At 57.1% G+C, this 14,805-nt stretch overlaps 7 protein-coding genes across 7 annotated transcripts; 2 read left to right on the top strand and 5 right to left on the bottom strand.

The window, feature by feature from the left end:
* Positions 1–162: 162 nt before the first annotated feature.
* Positions 163–1,757, bottom strand: LTHEOB_5547 (GTP-binding protein 1; the record flags this gene model as incomplete). The annotated part of the gene is made up of 10 exons (XM_035514704.1): positions 163–379; positions 428–592; positions 649–706; positions 760–905; positions 955–1,064; positions 1,116–1,437; positions 1,487–1,511; positions 1,562–1,576; positions 1,630–1,658; positions 1,729–1,757. 10 exons carry the CDS (start codon positions 1,755–1,757, stop codon positions 163–165), a joined length of 1,116 nt encoding a protein of 371 aa, XP_035373837.1.
* Positions 1,758–2,152: 395 nt separating this feature from the next.
* LTHEOB_5546 (uncharacterized protein) lies at positions 2,153–3,802 on the top strand (the record flags this gene model as incomplete). Its single annotated transcript, XM_035514703.1, has 1 exon — positions 2,153–3,802. One exon carries the CDS (start codon positions 2,153–2,155, stop codon positions 3,800–3,802), a length of 1,650 nt encoding a protein of 549 aa, XP_035373836.1.
* A 974-nt stretch (positions 3,803–4,776) lies between these two features.
* On the bottom strand, positions 4,777–5,421 carry LTHEOB_5545 (uncharacterized protein; the record flags this gene model as incomplete). The annotated part of the gene is made up of 1 exon (XM_035514702.1): positions 4,777–5,421. One exon carries the CDS (start codon positions 5,419–5,421, stop codon positions 4,777–4,779), a length of 645 nt encoding a protein of 214 aa, XP_035373835.1.
* Positions 5,422–6,164: 743 nt separating this feature from the next.
* Positions 6,165–8,337, bottom strand: LTHEOB_5544 (uncharacterized protein; the record flags this gene model as incomplete). The annotated part of the gene is made up of 2 exons (XM_035514701.1): positions 6,165–6,231; positions 6,335–8,337. The coding sequence occupies 2 exons, from the start codon at positions 8,335–8,337 to the stop codon at positions 6,165–6,167; spliced, it is 2,070 nt and encodes a 689-aa protein (XP_035373834.1).
* A 766-nt stretch (positions 8,338–9,103) lies between these two features.
* Positions 9,104–10,255, bottom strand: LTHEOB_5543 (Mitochondrial folate carrier protein; the record flags this gene model as incomplete). The annotated part of the gene is made up of 5 exons (XM_035514700.1): positions 9,104–9,224; positions 9,279–9,717; positions 9,768–9,859; positions 9,911–10,058; positions 10,108–10,255. The coding sequence occupies 5 exons, from the start codon at positions 10,253–10,255 to the stop codon at positions 9,104–9,106; spliced, it is 948 nt and encodes a 315-aa protein (XP_035373833.1).
* A 1,575-nt stretch (positions 10,256–11,830) lies between these two features.
* LTHEOB_5542 (NADH-ubiquinone oxidoreductase) lies at positions 11,831–12,146 on the bottom strand (the record flags this gene model as incomplete). The annotated part of the gene is made up of 2 exons (XM_035514699.1): positions 11,831–11,990; positions 12,061–12,146. 2 exons carry the CDS (start codon positions 12,144–12,146, stop codon positions 11,831–11,833), a joined length of 246 nt encoding a protein of 81 aa, XP_035373832.1.
* A 423-nt stretch (positions 12,147–12,569) lies between these two features.
* On the top strand, positions 12,570–14,122 carry LTHEOB_5541 (Ribonuclease CAF1; the record flags this gene model as incomplete). Its single annotated transcript, XM_035514698.1, has 2 exons — positions 12,570–13,025; positions 13,076–14,122. 2 exons carry the CDS (start codon positions 12,570–12,572, stop codon positions 14,120–14,122), a joined length of 1,503 nt encoding a protein of 500 aa, XP_035373831.1.
* Positions 14,123–14,805: the final 683 nt, after the last annotated feature.

The following is a 14,805-nucleotide window of genomic DNA, read 5'->3' as shown; positions in this document are numbered from 1 at the left end:
AACAGTGCCATAGATATTCCATAGAGCCGTGTGTGCACATAGCTTTATATATAAATAGGCGGGAATGTTGTTGAGAAGAATGCATCATAAATTTGCTCAAGGGTCATCTGCGGATGCACGCACAATCCGTGTAACCTTCTACCTCCGATCAACGCGCATGATCTATGCCTTGAATGCCGAAACGATGCTGACCACATCCTCGTCCTCGACCACATGCCCCAGACCGACGCGCTGCGGAACATGTTTTGCACTGGATCCCCAGACTAGAGCGTACTTGAACGATTCTTTGATGGTCCGGTGGATCTGGTCACAAACGTCTTCGATGGTTGCACCGGAGCGGACGATGAGAGCCTCGCCAAAGTCGGGATCCACTCCTTTCCTGCGCGGCTGTGAGCACAACGTCAAACTGTCGTCTTGTTTCACTTACCTCTTGGTGTAGATACGGATCAGTCTCAGCTCCTTCCAGCACCGGTCAACGACGTCTTGAATTCCCAGATCGAGCTCGCAGCTCATGACCGCCGTGTGCGGCTCTCTTGCCAGCTTGTCGAGGAAGTCCAAGCTAACGCTGTCGATTTTGTTGTAGACGTAGAGGCTGCGGGATTTGTGAGACACACGCCTTGGGTGCAGAGGCTGGGTGGCACAACTTACCATCTGATATATTTTCTGTGGTCCTTCATGATTACGTCGATGAAATCGTCGACAGTAGCTATGAGAAGTTCAGCAATAAATCAATGTAAGAGCTCCAGTCGTTGTACTCACCGTACTCGTCGCGAACAAGGACCTCGCAGTTGAGCATCTTGTAGTCACGAAGGATGTTGCCGACCATCTTCTCGTCAATGTTCTTGGGTGGAGTCTGGAAGGTAATCTTCATGCCTCCTGCCTTCTTCTGCTTCAGATAGATGTTCCTTAGAAAGTCAGCAAGAGCTGTTAGAGGTACGAGGGCATGGTACATACGGAGGATCCCTGTTGAGTCTGATTCCGACTGCTTCCAACTCTGCCTCCAGCAGTGCGCGCTGTTCAGCCCGCTTTGTCGCGTCGAGCACCATCAGAATCATATCACTCGTCTACCACAGTCAGTCCGATTGCTCTCCATGTATTTGAAGAGGCATTAATACCTTAGCGGCGGAAATGACTTGACGTCCACGGCCCTTGCCCTCGGCGGCTCCCTCAATAATACCAGGCAAATCGAGAATTTGAATCTCAGCGCCGCCATACTCCAGCACACCGGGAATCGCAGTCAAGGTGGTGAAAGCATAGGCAGCAACCTCGCTCTTCGTCTTGGTGATCTTGGACAGGAAGGTTGACTTTCCGACGGAAGGAAAGCCGACCAGCGCTATACGGGCATCTCCGCTCTTGCTGACATCGAAACCTTCACCACCGCCAGCACCGGCGCCGCCTGTAGGCTCAAGAAGCTGAGCGCGAAGTCGAGCAAGCTTTCTGACCAGATGTGAGTATAAAGTTAAAACCTGCCGTCATTTCGACATACCCTTTAAGTAGACCAAGATGGTATTCTGAAAGTAGTCAGAATTTGCGTCACGTGAATATTGCCAGAAGGGCGTACCGGTTGCCTTGTTCTCTTGCACAGGTCAGCTTAAGGTGCGCATCTAGAAGGGGTGCAGGTGAGTTTACTCTGCGTCCTCGCCATCTCCGACTCAATCCTGGAGGCAAAAGCAACGTTAGCGGGGTGCGGGACATTTTTACGTCAGGCGAGAAGCGTCTGCGTCGTACTCCTTGATCTTCTCCGTGATGTTGACCATCTTGGCGGTGGGGAGGAATTGGCTTCCTCAGGCCTACTTGGATGCTTGGAAGGGTATTGGGGTGGGCGACTTGGAGTGCAGGCCGTGGCTCGTGGGCTTGTTGGGTGCGGTGTAAAGAATCGCAGCGGCGGGGGTTAGTGCAGCGTGTAACGAAAGGCCCAATCCGGCGCAAGCGGCGTATTAGTCATGCACGTGGCAGGAGCCAGCGACCGGGTCCACGTCATGTGGCACTTGTGGTGCCTGCCAAGATCCTGATCTATGCCAAAAACACGCGGTGCTACTTTCATCGACTGCTACCGCCGCCACATTTCCTGTTTGCGTGATGCCTCCCCCCTACTACTAACATCTGCCCTCACTCTGCAGGACTCTGCATACCCAGTCCTGCAGCCAGAGCCATGTTCAACCATCCTCCGGCCACTCACAACGAGGCTCTCGACCAGGTATACGCAGCCTACGACGCTGGCATCAGCTCAGGTGACTTCGTCCCCTTCGTGTACCCTTGGGCTAGTTTTGGTGCTATCCTCTGTTTTGTCTATCTGCTTGTTCCGCACTACAATTCTCCTTTCCTCAACAGTCTCAGATATCCAGTATGGGCTCTCAACGCATACTGGTCAATCCATTCCGTTCTCTATACCCGTGCCCGTAACATGGCACCCGCCTTTGGCGTTGGGTTAATATCTTCCTGGTCTCTTCTCTGGACTTTCACCCTGCTAGTTGCCCACGATGCCCAGACCGACTTCGCCAGGATCGAGCGCACCGAGGGAGCCAGCGCCAGTCTACGAAGCAATGGAACTGCAACATCAAACGGAACTATGCTTAAAGACAAGCCTCAGTCAGACTTCCTTACCGTCTCAACCATCAAGGATGTCGACTTAGCCGCCGAGAGAAAGCGTCTCGGCACAACGGCAGGACCGAGCCAGCGCAAAGGCACCTTCGCCTGGCAGCACTTCCCGCTCTCGCCCTTCATCGAGCGGCTGGACTGGGTTGCCGACGTCTTCTGCAACTTCCGTGGAATGGGATGGAACTGGCGCATTTCCGGACTGGCACCGCCGCCACGCTGGGTGCAAGAGCAGCTGCACGCGAACTCGGGCACGCCCATGTCCTCCAAGCCAGACAACCACCGCGGCGCCGACGGGACGCGGCAGCCGCAGACACGCGGCGAGGCATTACGCGCGGGCTGGACCACCTTCCTAACGGGCTACCTGATGCTAGATCTGCTCAAGGTCATCGTCCTGCACGACCCCTACTTCTGGGGCGTCATCGACGCGCCCGCACCCGCCTTCCTCCCCTCCTTCATCCGCGCCTCGCCCGTGCTGACCCGCGTCTTCCGGCTCCTCGTGACTCTCAACGCCATCAAATGTGCACTCACCACCATCTTCGCGCTGGCCCCCATCTTCTTCGTCGGCTTCCTCGGCCCGCGCGTCATCGGCGCCCGCGCCTGCGCCTGGATGTACCCGGACACGTTCGGCTCCTTCTCCGCCGTGCTGGACAAGGGGCTGGCGGGCTGGTGGGGCAGCTGGTGGCACCAGACGTTCCGCTTCGCCTTCGAGGCGCCCTCCAAACGCCTGATCGCCCGCCTGCGCCTATCCCCGCGCGCCCTGCCGGCCAAGATGATCCAGCTCCTGACGGCCTTCGTGCTCTCGGGCTGCCTGCACGCCGCCGGCAGCTACACGCAGTCCGGCCGCACCTACCCTCTCTCCGGCCCCTTCACCTTCTTCGTCCTCCAGGCCTTCGGCATCGTCTCGCAGACGCTGCTCGTCCGCGCGCTGCGCGGAGCCGGTCTGGAAAAGACGCCACAGTGGCTGCGGCGCGCGGCCAACTTCGTCTTCGTGCACGTGTGGTTCTACTTCACGGCGCCGCTGCTCGCCGACGACTTCGCGCGCGGCGGCATCTGGCTGTTCCAGCCCGTGCCGCTGAGCCCGCTGCGCGCCATGGGCTGGGGTGATCCGGACAGCCATTGGATGTGCTGGAAGACGAGGGAGGGCGCGGATTGGTTCAGGTGGTACAGCGGGCGCAGGTGGTGGGAGAGTGGGATTGCGTTCTAGGCTTTCTTGTCAAGATGGACTGATGAGTGAAATGAAGTAACGATGGGTGGCCGTTGTAGATGTCGGTTTGCGATCTGTTTGATTGCTGGTAGCGCTTCTTTGTACGTTATCTTGTACTGTTGGTAGATTGGCGTGCCCGTGTTTAGATTAGCATAGCATAGAGCATAGCATATACAGCGTAGCGTAGCATTTCATGGCATAGAGAACAGGAAACTCATTCTTCTAATGACTATCTGAGAAAATGTTTCGTGCAGGGATATTGACACATATCGCGCTGACATTGGAAGAGAATGGAGATGGCCCCACGCTTAATTCAGACAGATCAATTTTATCTAACCTCCAGCATTTGCGAAGAGCCAAAAAGGACTTCATGTGCTCGAAGACTCAAATGAGGGAGAGGAGAAGACTATGCAAAACGTTTCTTGACGTAAACATAAGATAATTACAAAGGATCTATATTAGCTAAATCTCAACGTAAGTGAGAAAAAAAGAACGTCCGTCATTTCCCTCCTTTTTTGTAGCTTCCAGATATCCGTCAGAGGCTAGATCGTAGGATAAAATGCTAGGGGTATTTACATACGCCTGTAATTATACTGTACCTTTTCCTCTTGGTGCTTTTCTTTCCCTCACACTTTACCTTTCCGTATCTAACCCCACCGTCTTCCCGTTCCGACCGCCTTTTCAAAGACATTACACAATAAGATTACTGCGCTGAACAATGAGGGGACTTGCAGATGATGTAGCGACAGAGGTATAGCGAGTGAGGTATTGCAGGGAAAATCGAAGACAAAAGAATTTTGGCTAAGAAGCGACCGTAGATAGAAAGATAAGAAAAAAATAAAAGGAGACGAAATAGAGAAGGACAGGAAAGCAAGCAGCGCGTTTTTTACCCTCAATTACTCCCTCCCCTTCCCTAAAAAAAGACTCCCCCTCCCAGCATCCTCAACTCGGAATAACCCACGGCGACTTGCCGCTCATCCCCTCGCAAGAACACTCATCTTTTCCCTCGTCAACCTCTCCATCTCCATCCGAATCTTCCGGTCCTCATCCTCCCTCCTCGCCTGCTCCTCCCGCCTCTGCTTCTCCCTCCACAGCTTGTCCGCCTCCTCCTGGGCCTGGATCACGCCCTCGCCGACCAAGTCCCTTCCCCACGCCACCTGTTGTTGTGGTTCCCACTGCGGAGCGTCCTTCTGGCGAGGCGAAGGCGTCTGGCTGGCGGAGGAGGCGGCGGCGGCGGCAGCGGCAGCAGCGCGTTGCTGCGCCGCCTCTTGCGCCGCGGTGCGCTTTTCGGCGTTGGCGCGCTCGTTTTCCTCGAGCCCGGCGCGGGCCTTGCCCTGCATGCGGCTGAGCACGGTGCGGTGCGAAACGACCGTCTCGTGGCTGCGCGCGCTGGTGCCGCGCAGTGGCGGCGGGAATGGGTAGTAGTTTGCGTTGGGAGCGATGGTGACCGGGGGCCCGCCTCCACCGCGTACTTGCTGTTGCTGTTGGTGCTGGTACGGCTGGGATTGCAGGGCATGTTGCGGAATGGCGGGAAGAGGGGGGACGGTGCTGCTGCCAAAGGTAGCGGCACGCGTGCTGTGGCTGGTGCCGGGGCGAGGAGGGTAGAGCTGTGTCGGCATGGGTTGCGATTTGCCGTGAGAGGTGCTTGGTCTAGGAGATGCAAGGGTTGGCCGTGAGACACCATGCGATGTGCTTGGCCGGGGTGGTTGGAGGGTCTTCTGGGATCCTTTGCGGGGGGGTTCTGGGCGAGGTGCGTTATGTGCATGGCTAACGAGTCCATTCGCGGTAGGTGGGCGAGTGGAGCGTTGTACTTGAGTCGACGAGTAAGCATGGCGGAGATTGTTCTGGTGATTTTGCATGGACTGGAGATTGGCGGGAGCCGAGTGCTGGCGCGCAGCGTGCATGTGCGATTGCTGTGCGGGTGTCATTTGGCCCTGGTGGTTCACCGGTTGTTGTCGCTGATAAACGTGCTGGCTGCTCATGCCGTAGGCTTGGAGTTGGGGCTGGACTTTCCGAGTATTGTTCAAGACTGAAATATTAGGGCGAGGGGTATATAGTTGGCGCTGCTGGACAAACTGGCTGCCTGCTGGAGAAGCTTGTCGACTGATTGGTTTCTGCTGTTGTTTCACAAGCTGGCCCACGACATCGCGCGACCGGGAAGAAGTCGCATCCTTGATATTCCTTGATGTTTGCGCTTTTTCGTCGTGACTTGCGTCGAACTGCACCTGTTTTGGCTGCTGTCGGGGCCGTCCATTATGATATCTCAGAGAAGATTGAGAGGTCTGTCGCGATGCGGCACTGGGCGGAACCATTCTCTGGGATTCAGCTATGCTTTGGGTGCTGCTGCAAGCCTGCCCGTCATTCAGCCCAGGCTCGGGTCGATGGCATGGTTGTTGCTCAGAGCCAAACGTCGCGGCCGAGTCGTTGGACTGGGAGTAGATTGGAGTGGCAGTTTTGAGTGTACGAAGTCTTGTTCTGGGCATTTGGGTTGATGGCGGAAAGGCCAGGGTTTGAGTGGCACACTGGACCGACATTTCAGGCTGGAGTTCGTGGCAGGGCTGGTTCTGTAAAGCAGAGAAATCCGAGGAAGATTTGGTGCTGGCCGGGTCTAAAGGTTCTTGGAGAGCATTGATGATTGTTCCATCAATAGTTCGGGCCGGCCCACCATCCTCATGCGCAGGCTCGTGTTTTTGGAAAGTCTCCGGAGCTGCCGGGGTTTCCGTGTTGTGTAAAGTTGGGTCCGCCAGGGTCTCAGCCCAAGCTCTGACTCGCTCTGGATTCCCCGGTGTTGATCTCGATGACGCGGTGTCGGGCGGAGTGAGCAGCCCGTGCGCGTTATTTTTGAGCTGCGCCTCGAAGTCCTCCCAGCCGCGCTGACACAGCTCCAGCTCTGTAAGCTTGCGCCGTTGTTCGAGAAAGCGCGTCGATATGTTGGCGACTCTCTTCTCGAGCTCGCCGTTTTTCAGGGATGCTTCGCTGTAATCTCTAACCAGCCGGCTCTTCTCGTATTCAAGCTCGGCGATACGACCAGCGTAGATTTCCTTTTCTCGTTTTTGACGGCGCCTTTCTTCAATCAGCTGGTCTTGCCCTCGCTTGATGACTTCGTTACGTCGTTTCTCGTCTGTGGCTCTCGCCACGCGCCGTTCCACTTCCTCTCGACTGGGAAACGCAGAACAACTAGCTCTAGCACGGCGAACATGCGGATTATTGGCAGGTGAATATGCTTGAAACGCGCTGCCAGCGCCCGCGGGCGTATAACGCGGTTGCAGGGGGTGGCTGGCAACATGCCTGTCCGGGGCCGCGGGATCGGCCGGGTCGTCCGAGTGGGGATAGAAGGATGAGGGCGGCCCACCCTTCATCCACTCCGCTGAGCACACAGTATCAAAAGAAGCATTACGCTCCTGGGAACCGCTGTGCCTTTGCATTGCAGGCATGGAAGCCGTGCGAGTGCGTTCCTGAGGCTGCCTTGGCACGGCGAGCACCGACCCCGACGCCTCGGATTCGGCGTCCGACGAGGCGTCCGACTCGCTAGAATCGGTATCAGAAACAGTGGAGTCGCCGGAGTCGATGACGCTCTCTGCTCTGGGTGGTTTTTGGGTGGATATATCTGTGGTGTCTTTGCTCTCCGGGACCGATGTAGGGCTGACCGGCTCATCGCTGAGCTTGCGTTGTGGAGCTGAGAACAAAAATTCGTGATCATTGACACTACCAAGATCTCCAAAACTGTGGTACTGGGGCTGTTCTGGGCGAGGAGACGTTCGCTGAGACCGCAGGGTGGGCCTTCGCAACCCGTCCCGCGACACCGTTTGCTCACGGACGACCTCAGCTCTAATCGAGGGGTTGTAGCGATGATCCTCCACGATCGGCGAGGCATGTGAATCCACGCGACCGTGGCCACGATAGCTGGAGGCCTTGGGGCTGGGAGCCTTATCAGCACCAGAATAGAAGCTTTGCTGATCTTCGGGCCCGCCACCGCTCTGGAAGGGAAACCTGTAAGGCTCAACAGATGACCCACTTCGAGGCGAGGAGTAACGACGCTGCTGCTGGCCCTGTTCTCTCATGGATCTTTTCGAGTGGGTTGCCTGCGGATCTGAGCCTCGGTTCAAGTCTGCCTCTGAAACATCAGACTCTTCATCAGATTCGCAGTCAAGACCACATTTTGCTGGTTCGGAACTTCGCGGTGTCCCACGGTTAAGCTGTGTATGCGTTCGTAGCTGGGGCAGAGGCGATTGCTTGTCTTGAAACTTTTGCGAGAGAGGCAAGTATTCCATCGACTGTTGCGGATCCGACCCTGTCTGCGCGTCTAGCTCAGATTCGTCTGCAACTGATTCGACGTAGGGTTGTAGTTTCATTTTGGCTTTATCGGGAGGCTCTGATTCCGCCGGGGTCTTCTCTTCTTCTGCTAGCCCATCGCCACCAAGCGCAGACTTGGGTGTGCCGCTTGAGCTTGTCTCCTTTTTCTCTCTATTGCCCTCCTTCATGCGTTTGCTGCCAACCCTCCTGACGGCGCTTTTGACGCTCTTGAGCAGGCCCATGGTGCAGGAAACGGAAGGGCGGTGGGGACTCCTCGATGGCGTCTCGGACTGAACGTGAGGAGGGGACACAGGCGCGAGTTGATTCCCGCCGTGGCTGCGGCGACCAAGCTGCGAATGTGCGGCGAGGGGATTGACGGGCGCGGGCGACGCAGTAGGTGAGAAGAATAATGACGCTGGCGGCCAGGGCAAGGAGAGCGCAGGAGAAGCGGCGGACGCAGGCGCGACTCCTTTTGTTGAGGGGGGCGGAGGGGTTGTGTGCTCGCTGTGATGCGGCTGAGCCATGGTTATGCGGCTCTTAGTGTACTGCCGCAGGGTCCAGCTAGCGCGGATGAAGCTGCGACGACGACGACAGCGACGCCGCCGCGGGCTGGCAGAGCAGCGGGAGGAAGAATGAGGATGACGAAAGAAAGACACAATCCTGCGGCTGTACATACTCTAACCCGTGGCCGTCTATTTTCTTATATGCAACATGCGCGCTAAAGTCTATACCCCCGACCATCCCACTTGCGTGGTGTTGAGCTGCCCTTCGCCGCAAGCGATCAGGAATGCCCAGGAACGTCGCGACCCCTCCACCGCGCCGTGTTCCCGCACCACGCAAGGCAGTATCGCTGTTCTCCTCTCGATCCCTGTCTGGTAGCCGATCGGTTCGGCGACGCTTTAGGCTGGAGTGGGGTTAACGCGGCGAGACCAGAGCTGAAGCAGGATGCGCGCTGTCATCTCCATCACGCCAGAACCCGCACCTTCGCTCCCTTTGCGCCACGGACTCTTAATCCGTCTCATGGTCTCCCTCGGGATGCCAGATCCTTGGCAGGTAGAACTTGGTGTTTTCGTACACTAGAAACGTCACACAAGTGGTTGGCAAGACGCGCACGACGTTTGGCAGCAGCCTAAGCCTTCGTCAGCCATGTGATAATCCCGCGGTCCAGAAGGCCAGTCCTTACCCCTTGTAAAAGCCCGACACTCCCTCTCGAATCCAGATCTGCGTTACCACGTCCCGCGCCGATCGGTAAGCCGCGCTTGCATCGTACGTCTGCAGCCTGGACCGCACAACTTGGTACGGGTACGTGATGCTGCCCGCGAAAATTTTCGATGACGCACTGAGATACAGGTAGTCGAAGTTGCTTAGCTCCGACCTGCCGCCAATCTGGCCGCCTCTGTAGTACTTCAACTGCTCGTATGCCATGAATTGGATCGCGCCGTGAGACACGCCGAACAAGGACGGGATGAGGCCGCGGTAAAATCCAGCAATGCCTTCGGTGCGCATGATTTCCGACGCGCCGTGTGAGATGCCCCGATAGGCACCCGGCGTGTTGCGGCCGGTCGAGAGCATGCGCGTCTTGATGACCCAGATAGGATTCGTGCATATCGCCGTCAAAATGCCTGTTCGGCTGTCAGCGACCTTCTTCCGGATGTGGGGGGCGCACACTAACCCGCTATTCCCGACGACAGGAAGTAGTCAGAGGAGCCAAGTCTCTGGCCATGGCCGCGAGTCGCCTTGAAGAGATCCTTCAGGTTGCGGTACCTCGGACATGTCAGCCTCGGCATGCACGTCTGCAAGCGCAAGTCTACCTACCACAGAAAATACAACGCCCAGCTGACAGAGTTCCCTATCATGTTCGGCATCAAGCCGCGGTACAGAGCGCCAACATTGCCCTCATGGCGGACAATGTTGCGGAGGATGTGAAACGAGTTTCCCCATCGCGGCGCATGCGTCTGGTCGACTGTCGAGCCGTCAACTACGGGCGCGGACGTGGCGGAAGGCGGACTCACGCTGCAGGCGCGTCTTCAAGACATCGAACGGATGGGCGACAAGGGTTGCAATCAGCCCGGCGGAAAAGCCGGCGACAGATTCGACGATCGAAGGCGAGAGCGTGGGCGAGGAGGTCTTGCCGTCTATCGGAGGATAGACTCTGGGCATGGTATGCTAATGAGAGTGACTTGCATGCCGTAGGAGCAGCGGGAGCAGGGGAGCGGGAAGTACTGTCGCGGGCATGGGTGCACAGTGGGTCAGCAGGATGACATCGTCGGCGGGCGGTGAGACGTGCGCGATCAACCCCGAGCCCGAGCGTGCATCTGCCCCTCTGCACCCGCGCCAATGACGTTCTGCATTCTTGGCCATATCTGAACATATCCGTGTAACGTTCAATTCTTCATTGGTTTTCCGATGCGCCTTGGCCTCCATTGGCTGCGCTGGCGCTGACACTGTTGCACCGTTGTGAAGTACCACCAATTCCAAGGCACTTGCTACTTAAACTCCAACTGGTCATATTCTTGCTGACCCTTTTTGACTTCAGATTTACCCACTACTTTCGCGACCAGTATATAGAAATGGCGATGAAAGTCTGGGGCATGGTTGCATCTAACGAGGATCCTCGAAAAATGATCCCCGAGCTTAGCATGTCCAGCCTGTCATGGGCACTGTTTGGCATGGCCTACAAACCCTCCTTATTCCGTCTCCGTCCGATGCGCTAAAGAGTGCACTGGAGACGAATCTGCGAGGTAACAACGGAACGCATGCCAAACGAGTACGCAGCTGACTATCATCTAGCCTCGCGGTGACCGACTCACAAACGCAGGATGGTGACTATCTGCGCTAGATGAAGATTCGCCCGAGGTTCTTCACCGATCCGATGACCAAGCGGAACCTCAACTCGAGAACATATAATGGAAATAAAAGGGGCAGCTGGTGCCAGACTAACCAGCGTTTCAAGGATTTTAAGACCGGTGGACACACGCTCTTACACGAGATAACCCATCTGGACGCTCCTAGGGCGAAAGCAGGTCTTCCTGAGCGCATGTAAGTGTTCCGAACCTCACCATTATCCCTCAAGCTGATAGTTCTCGAAAGTGACGACTCCGGGGTTACCTCTCACGGGACGGATGATGTTGCTGGCTATGAAGACCAGCCAGACTACCCTCACATGGCCCGCAAGTTCAAAGATGATCTGGTCAACAGGCCGGATATACATCTACGTCCGGATGATAGCTTCAACTACCCACGTGAGTCGGGTACCGTTGTTCTCAAAGCCCAAAGCTCAAACAAGCTCACTCGTGGCCCATAGCGCCGCAGAGAGGTTACAGCGCCCGATGGATTATACAGTGCGAGCTGGAAGGAAAGTTCATCGTGAGGTGGGCCGTTGTTGATCGTGCAGTTCGATTATTATGAACTTCATGTCTTAGTTAAATACGTCTTTGTACCGCATAGTTAGCTCATGGAATATTGCCCGGGACAACGGTGACAATAAAGTCGGGTCTAGAATGTCTTTTGTCCGCGGATGCTGATTTATTTGGTACGTCTCGTGCCCTTACCACGCGTCTTCTTCATCGTACAACGCCATTTGGCGGACATGTTCGAAGATTGCTCCATAGGCGCCTTCTTTGTAAAGCCCTGCCATATGTACAACCAATGCATGCTCTTCAGCTAGACCATCCCGTGCGCCGAACGTCACATGCAGTTTCTTGCATCTGAACTGGAAACGATTCTGGTATTTCTCTAGTGGTGGCCCTCGCCGTGGTGCGCATGATCGTCCTTGAGGAAGATAGCCTCGTATCCGAGGTAGACGCCGAAAGCAACAGTCGCAATGCCGAGTCCCGGGAAGGCGTTCTTGAAGCGGTTCCAACGCGAGAAGGGACCCGTGTACCTCCAGGTCTCGCTGCACCGTCGCGACCAGTCAGCCATTGTCGCAACACACAGGCAGTATCAACGAGCAAGCTCCCACTCACCGCCTCTTCCACGGGTCGTTTGCGGGCGTGCCGGCGGCAGCGGCGAACTTCTTGGGATCGAAACCGGTGAGGTTGGGCGGTGCCATGGTGATCTGTCGGTGGGCGTCAGCCACACGGAGCTGGCGGAGCTAGCAGAGGGGCAATTGAGAGCGTGGGACGTACGTTGATGCGACCTCGCAAAGTACAGGGCGGATGGTTCGCGGGTGGTGTTGCGGGTTGCTTACTAGAGAGCGTGAGATAGGCTGGCGCTCGCTTAATGCCAAGCCCTGGGGGGCTGAAGCGCGGGCCAGTGCCCTCCAACCCGTCGCCGTGACCGACCTCCCGCCAAATGCAGCGCCCAACCTCACCATCACCGCGACGCGATCCCCCTTCAACCCGCAAGACTGGCGCTTTGCTCCTTCCAACGAGATCGACCGGCGCCTGATCCCCTCCTCATCGCCCGACCCGCGACCCGGATGTGCGACCGGCCCCAACCTACCCCAGCACTGGCACTCGACACTCGATAAAGGATGCCGCCCGCAGTGAGCCGGTATCCGCCGCATAACGTCTCAAACCCCTTTCAACACCTCAACCAGCAGCATGCGCTCCAGTCGGCCCACTTCCACAGCGTCAATGCTGCCGTCCAGAACCAGAACATGGGTCAGCAGCCCGGTTTCGGCGGCGGCAACCCAAATGGCAACATGAACATCTTCGGCCCGGCCACGAGCAACGCAGGCCTGGCAGGAAGTTTCGGCGGCGCGAGTGGGCTTGGTGGCGGCGGAACTGGCCTGGCCAGCCACGCGGCGCAGATGGGCTTCGCCCACGGCGCGGCTCTGCAGCAGCAACGCGAGCACGAGGCTGCCTCGATGGCATCGGGTGGGGCAAAGGGCCAAGGAATGAGGATACGAGATGTCTGGAAGCACAACCTGGCGCAGGAGATGGCAATACTCCGGAGTCTGGTCGACAAGTACCCATACATCAGCATGGTACATCACCCGCCCCAGTGGCACTGATCAAGCTAACTCCGGGTCTCTAGGACACCGAGTTCCCCGGCGTTGTTGCGAGACCGATGGGCGACTTCATCACCAAGGCAAGCTATCACTACCAAACCGTCCGCTGCAACGTGGACCTCCTCAAGATAATACAACTCGGCATCACCCTTTTCTCTCCAGCCGGCGAGATCCCACCCGCTCAGATCGAACAGGGCGCCGCCGTCCAGCAGCGCGGCCCCTACTCAAATAACCTCATCATGTGCCCGTGCACGTGGACCTTCAACTTCCAATTCTCATTAGAGGAGGACATGTACAATGAGGACTCGATCCAGGTGCTAAAAAAGGCGGGTACGGACTTTGAGAAGCACGCAGAAATGGGCATCGACCCGCTCGAGTTTGGCTCCCTCCTCATCACCTCAGGACTCGCTCTCTCGGACGACGTCAACTGGATATCCTTTCACTCGGGCTACGACTTCGCCTACCTGGTGAAGATCATGTGGTGCAAGCAGCTTCCGGACGACGAAGACGAGTATAGGAAACTGGTCAGCATTTTCTTCCCGCGGCTGCTGGACGTCAAGTTCCTGTGGCGCCATGCGCAGAAGCTTGTGACGATCAACGGCGTCAACGCACAGGCCCAGAACATCCTCAACGCCTTAGGCAGCAAATCGGGGCTGCAGGACCTTGCCGAAGAACTCGGCTGTCAGCGGGTCGGCACGCAGCACCAGGCCGGGTCGGATGCTTGGCTGACGGGCAACGTGTTCTGGCAAATGCGCGCTAAGATCTTCGACGGGGAGATCCCGCCCGACATGAACGGGCAGATGTGGGGCCTCACGGGCGTGGGACCGCCAGCTTCTGCCACGGCGCAGGCGGCTGTACTCGCGGCTCACGGCCACGCAGCAAACGCGGTCAATGGCGCAGGCTTCCAGGCAGCCCTGGCGTTCCACACGGGCGGCACGCCGCACAGGGACTCCCCGAGCACGCCAGTCACCAACGCAGCGGGTTTGGCGAGCGGCACGCCTGGCCCCGGTGGCCACGGATTGGGCGCCATGACGCCGGGAGGAGCATTTGGCAACTTCACGTACGGAAAGTAAGCGTTCCCGCTTTCCGGGTTTTCGTGCCAAATCCTCTTCTGTGTGGCTGTTAAAGATAATAATGCACTCTTCCTTTCTTCGATACTTTTCCGAGGCTAGCAAGCTACAAAAAACGGCGTAGTCGAGAAGCGGAAGGGTTCCACGGCCCCTGATGTGAGGGGCCTCATCATGAGACTTTGATTTTTTGATGCGAGCTGGGAGTTTTCTTGCGTGTGCCTCTGAGGCTTCGTCTTACTACTCCTGCATTACTCGGCGCACTTGGTGGGTGCTGTACGTGTGCTTTCTCTTAGGGTGGTGGCGGGTTTCCGGTGCTGGTTGGCTCTGGGTTTATTCAGCAATGCTGTAGGGTAGCAACTGCTAACCTCCTTCCTCATTCAATCTTGTGCGTGGTGTTTTTGGTCCAGGAATGGGAAGATGATGCCGAGTGGCGATGACACGAATGGATTGAATCTGCGGCGCCGGGACTAATGAGATAGCATGTTTAGATCAGACCACCGCGCAGTAGGCGGACGAGAGGAAGGGTCAGCCCTACGCGCGGGGCCACGGTTGGCGGCCATTGATATTGACACAATCATGAGCGTCGGCGTGGCCACCCGAGGGCAATCGCATGGACATGCCCAAGGCGTAATTTGCAGGACTCATGGGCCGGAGCGGAGCACTGCAGGAGGGTTCAATAGATAGCC

The sequence above is a fragment of the Lasiodiplodia theobromae genome, assembly GCF_012971845.1.
Source record: "Lasiodiplodia theobromae strain AM2As chromosome Unknown scaffold_15, whole genome shotgun sequence".
Classification (NCBI taxonomy): Eukaryota; Fungi; Ascomycota; class Dothideomycetes; order Botryosphaeriales; family Botryosphaeriaceae; genus Lasiodiplodia; species Lasiodiplodia theobromae.
This window is presented reverse-complemented; position numbering and strand designations above follow the sequence as displayed.